Raw genomic sequence first — 5,279 nt, forward strand, 5'->3', positions numbered from 1 at the left:
ATTTGGTCTAATCATCTAATCTAATCTAGTTGGATCTAATCTAATCTATTCGAATCAGATCTAATCTAATCTACTTAGATATAATCTCATCTTATCCAAATTGAGTATCTTACCCTACCTAATTCAATTACAGCCCGTTTGGTTCCCTAGAATTGGTCCAAATTGAATCAAATTCCATGTCTGGGCCTGTTTGGATGCCCTTAGAATTGAATTGGCCATTTCAGCCCATTTCACGTCCCTGGAAATTTAGCCTTGACTCATTTCAGACCATCACCCATCGGAAAGCGTCAGAAAGTGGCTAGGGTTAGCCGCCCCGCTCCCTGCTCGCGGCATCGCTCACCGCTCACGCTGCCCTGCGACCTGCACCTGGTGTTCTTCCTGTTCGTGGCGGCGCCCAGCGTGGCGTGCCTGGCGTGGGCGCGACGAGTTCGGCTACGGCTCCCGCGTCGCCTACTTCATCTCCGGCACCTGCGACGACGACCTCGCCAAGCTGCTCGAGGAGTACGACGAGGCTACCAAGGACCGCCTCCAGTCGCTCAAGATCCGGTATCCCTTCTATGTATCCCTTCTAAATTCTAAAAGTAACAAGCAGCAGAAGAAGATCCGGTATCCAGTCGCTCAAGAATAACAGTTTGCTACAGAACTTGACAACAGCCAATTGGTCGGGGTAGAATTTAATAGCCAGGTGATGGTTGGTATACTACTTGTCTGTCTAATTGAGTCATCCAGTCTAGTAGCATTATGACTAGAATAGATTTGATGCATCAGAATTCAGGAGCAAGAATTTCCAGGGCATATCAGGGGAGTAAAGTGCACAAATATAGTCCCATCAGTTCTCTTTCCCCCACATATTGCTTTCACGCTAATTGAAACACAAGAGAAGTTATTATCAGGCCAGAAGTCAGAACCCACGTCTTGTTATCAACAATGATGTAGGTCTGTAGGTGAAGGGAGAATTCCCATCCTGTTGTACAGTTTTTTCATCAGATGTAACTATCTGACTTGTGGCGATTCATTAGATGTACAGTTTATCATATTCAACCTGTTGAGTTTCAGTTTTTTACTTGTCTGCTGTTCTAATATCTTCTTTTTCTTCTTCCTTTGTGCGTTAAGTAATGTTTCCAACAAATCATTTGCAGGAGTGCTAAAACAGCTCGCTGTTTTGGGATTTGCCGCCTCAAGTTTCATCTAGCTACCTCGAACAAATCCTTCAATCTCCATGGCTACATCGGTACTTCTCCTATTCCACCTTGTGCTCCTACTAGTAGTGTTTTTATTCTTGAGTAGAGCATTTTGCTTTCAACTAGCATGTCTAATTGCATATAAATTACTTGTTCTAGATATCAACTCAATATACTAACGAGGAGGAAATTAAAAGGAAGAGAAAGAAGCGAAAGAGAGTTGTTGTATTAGCTGTGTCTATTATGGCTATTATTGCAAACCGGTATCAACGGAGGAGACCTAGACACATCGTAGATGCTAACGAAGTTCAAGAGAGAAATGTCGAGTCCAGAAAACAAATGCTACGTAATATGTACCAGGGTTCAAATGTCTATTGCTATGACAGTTTGCGCCTAACTAAGAGATCTTTTAGTGACTTGAGTGCCATCTTACGGGAAAAGAGTGGCCTACAGGATACCTTAAATGTGTCGGTAGAAGAAAAGCTTGCAATTTTTCTGCTTATAGTAGGTCATAACACCAAAATGAGGTTGATCCGTAGCACTTATGGGTGGTCTCTTGAACCAATCAGTCGACACTTCAACGAAGTGCTTAGAGGGATTCTATTTTTAAGTCATGAGTTCATCAAGCTTCCTAATCCAGAAACCACTCTACCTGAGGATCCAAAGTGGAAATGGTTTGAGGATTGTCTAGGTGCACTAGATGGCACAAGTATCGATGTGAATGTTCCATTGACTGACCAAGGTAGGTATAGAAATAGGAAGCAACGAATCACCACTAATGTATTAGGGGTTTGTGATCGACAAATGAAGTTTTTGTATGTCTTGGCTGGATGGGAAGGGTCGGCTTCGGATTCACGCATACTACGTGATGCCATGTCACGGGAGGACTCATTTGTTGTTCCTAGTGGTAAATACTATCTAGTGGATGCTGGATATACAAATGGTCCGGGATTTCTTGCCCGTACCGATCTACACGGTACCACTTGAATGAATGGGCTATTCAAGGCAACAATCCATCTACTGCGAGAGAGTTATTTAACCTACGCCATGCAACGGCTAGGAATGTGATAGAGAGAACTTTTGGGCTATTGAAGATGAGATGGGCAATCTTGAGGACCAGCTCATATTTTGATTTAGAAAACCAGGTATAACATAGTAGGTATTCAATTGAAATTCAATCGTTAGTTTTAAAATTGTGTATTGATTTAGCCATATTATTCTTTGCAGATTAGGATCATCCATGCTTGCTGCATATTGCATAATTTTTTAAGAGATAGACAAAGAGATATGGACGATATTCTAATACATGAAGTTGATAGTCTCATCTCTGCTGCTCCTGCTGAAAATCAAGGAGAAATGAGTCTGATTACGCATGTTCAATCAACTAATGAGTGGGGTAATTTTAGAGACACCAAAGCTAGTGAAATGTTTGTTGATTATCAAGCGAGGCGTGGTCAAAGCTCATAGTTGTATGCTTCTGTTTTCTATGTCTTTGTCATTTATGAATTTTTGTGTTTGTGTTTTTTATATGTGTGGTTCTTTGATTGTAGGACAAGAAAACAAGGGGCTATGTTCCTTGGAATGATGAGATGGATAAGGTACTCCTCGATACGTTTGTGGACTATTACAATAAAGGTGATAGATGTCAGAATGGGTGGAAGTCTCATGTATACACAGCTGTTGTGAAGAATGTTTGTGAGAAGTGCAATGTCACCATTACAAAGGAAAATATTAGCTCTCGCAGCAAGACCTTTGATAAGCACTACAATATCATTAATGGTTTGTTGTCCACTAGTGGTTTTGGATGGGATTGGGAGAAGAACAAGCTCAAAGTTGATAGTGACACTGTATGGGATGAGTATATTGAGGTAAGAAATTTTTTGCAGTTCAATTTTTGCAGTTCAATTGTTGCAGTTCAATTTTTGTTGTCCACTAGTGCCTAGCTAGATAGAGGCCTGTTAATTATCTTATGCAAGAGTCGTTTCCTGCCAGCCTATCTACTTACACACCACAACATATTGTAAGCACAACACCACCCATCCAGCCAGACGAGCAAGAGACTTGACATAGAGAGAGGGTTGGCATAAAAAACCATATTCCCATCAATCAAATAAATTATTGTCTGGCACTTTCAGACATTCATACCCACATGTTTGTTCATATCCTTGGCAGCACTTTCAGACCATATTCCCATACACACATAAGTTTAGCTTGGCTGCTTAGGCCTGTCTTGTTGGGCTGCTTAGGCCTGTACATATGAGTGTACATTTAGCTGTCGTGTACATATGAGTGTATATTTAAGTGTACATATGAGTGTGTATGCTTTTAATAATACCTTGTTTTAGAGATTGCTTACCATCGTGCCATATATGTTGCACAGTTCTTATTTTTACTCTAAATTGGTCATACATGCTACTGTTGCCTAGTAGTTTATTCCATTTTTTTGCAGCTTAGTTTATGTTTCAATTCCAAGTTTATTTGTTGATGTATCTTTGCAACAATTTTTTTGTAGAGGAATAAGGAAGCAAAAGGATATAGACATAAGGTTGTGAAGTTTTGGGATCTACTGAGCCTAGTGTACAATAAAGACCAAGCAAATGGAGAGGGTGCTAAAACAGCAGCTGAAAGTTCAAAGGAAATGGCAAAAGAGAATGATACCGGAGGCAAGGATGCTCCATATTCTGTATCTTCCTCGAGTAGTTTAAAAAGACAAAGATCAGATGATTCATTTAACTCTATATGGTGTGATAAGTTTGACATGCTTACATCTGCATTGAAAGATGATGGTCCAAAGCTACCCTCTTCTGCCGAAGTTCTCGCCGCATTACAAGAGGTTGAAGGACTTGACGAAGACACAGAACTTGAGCTTTATGACATCCTCACCTCTAATGCACGCAAGTTTGAGTCAATGATGGCACTCCCAATGGAAAGGAGGAAGAGGTGGCTTATGATGCAGCTAAGGAAGTGAAACACCTTATATGTGAACTTAGATCTCTGTGTTGAACTGATTGTGTGAACCTGTCTTTGTGAAACTTTTGTGTGCGAACTTGTTGGCTATGTGAAACTGTTGTGTGCGAACTTGATGGCTTTATGAAACTGCTATGTGAAGATTTGATGTATTTGTAGAACTTTTATGTGCGAATTTGATGACTTTGTGAAATTGTTATGTGTGACTTGCCTTTGTGGAACTGTTATTTGTGAACTTAATAGTTTCTGATAGTTGTAAATTGTTCATGCTCATTTTTAAGCAGATGCAAAGTCAAGAGATCCTTGTTTGTATTCAAATTCAAATTCTGTGTGCAAAGTATCCAAACAACATCTAGAATTTAATTCTAGGAATTCAATTGCTTGTACAACCAAACAAAAAAATGGAATTGAATCACTTTCTAGTCGATTGAATTCTATATAATTCATTTCTTGGAAAAGGTTTCATTTCTAGGCATCCAAACGGGCCCTTAGGTAAATTGGACCCCCACTCATAGGTATTCTTTTTAACATGATTTACTAGGCCTAAATTGATGCCTTAGACCAACTCGGCCATGCACTCCTAATAGGTTACATAATCCATCTATTCTAACATATTGATAAACAAGATCTTGACCTACCCATGTACCCCAACTATCTTAACTATATGTCCCTACCACGGATGATCACACCAAGACCGAATGAAAGAAGAAGGTCAACCTCGACAAAGAAAGATATGAGTAGAACCAAATCCTCAGATGAATCAAGATTCACCATTTGGGTGGAGTCTTTTTTTCTTGTCACAATCTGTTGGGGACTTGTTCTCAAATGCTATGAATTAAGAACAAGGCAACATAAAATGTTAAATGTTAATGTCCTTCGTCCAACGAAGCATTATTCCCTTGGGGATTAATGGACCTTGGACGAAGGTTGATGACAATACGATTACGAAGGTTAAATCTTCGTAATTGAATTTTAATAGATTGTATAAGATAACATAAAATATAGAATATCAAAGGTAAATGAATCATAAACGAACCATATTATATCTACTCAGTGTATTTAATCATTGAATACAGTTATACCTCTGCCTTGACAAAGATTGATTCCCGAATGATGCGATTGCAAATACAG

General features: G+C 39.6%; 1 protein-coding gene across 3 annotated transcripts; it reads left to right on the top strand.

Moving 5' to 3' along the window:
* The first annotated feature begins 1,064 nt into the window (after positions 1 to 1,064).
* LOC109944029 (uncharacterized) lies at positions 1,065 to 4,149 on the top strand. Of its 3 annotated transcripts, XR_004856351.1 has the most exons (4): positions 1,065 to 1,231; positions 1,341 to 2,326; positions 2,409 to 2,650; positions 2,732 to 2,970. XR_004856351.1 is itself a non-coding variant. In XM_020548423.2 (3 exons), the coding sequence occupies exons 1-3, from the start codon at positions 1,220 to 1,222 to the stop codon at positions 4,147 to 4,149; spliced, it is 786 nt and encodes a 261-aa protein (XP_020404012.1). In that variant the 5' UTR covers positions 1,065 to 1,219. The 3 variants fall into 3 exon arrangements, 1 of the variants encoding a protein (XP_020404012.1); XR_004856350.1 differs by having other exon boundaries at positions 2,409 to 2,832; XM_020548423.2 differs by lacking the exons at positions 1,341 to 2,326; positions 2,409 to 2,650 and adding an exon at positions 3,694 to 4,149 and having other exon boundaries at positions 2,732 to 3,049.
* The last annotated feature ends 1,130 nt before the right edge of the window (positions 4,150 to 5,279 follow it).

The sequence above is a fragment of the Zea mays genome, chromosome 2 (assembly GCF_902167145.1).
Source record: "Zea mays cultivar B73 chromosome 2, Zm-B73-REFERENCE-NAM-5.0, whole genome shotgun sequence".
NCBI classification, from domain to species: Eukaryota; Viridiplantae; Streptophyta; class Magnoliopsida; order Poales; family Poaceae; genus Zea; species Zea mays.

Coding starts and splice junctions, on each gene's coding strand:
- LOC109944029 (XM_020548423.2), top strand. Junction 3,050..3,693: donor TATGGGATGAGTATATTGAG/GTAAGAAATTTT, acceptor ATTTTTTTGTAG/AGGAATAAGGAAGCAAAAGG.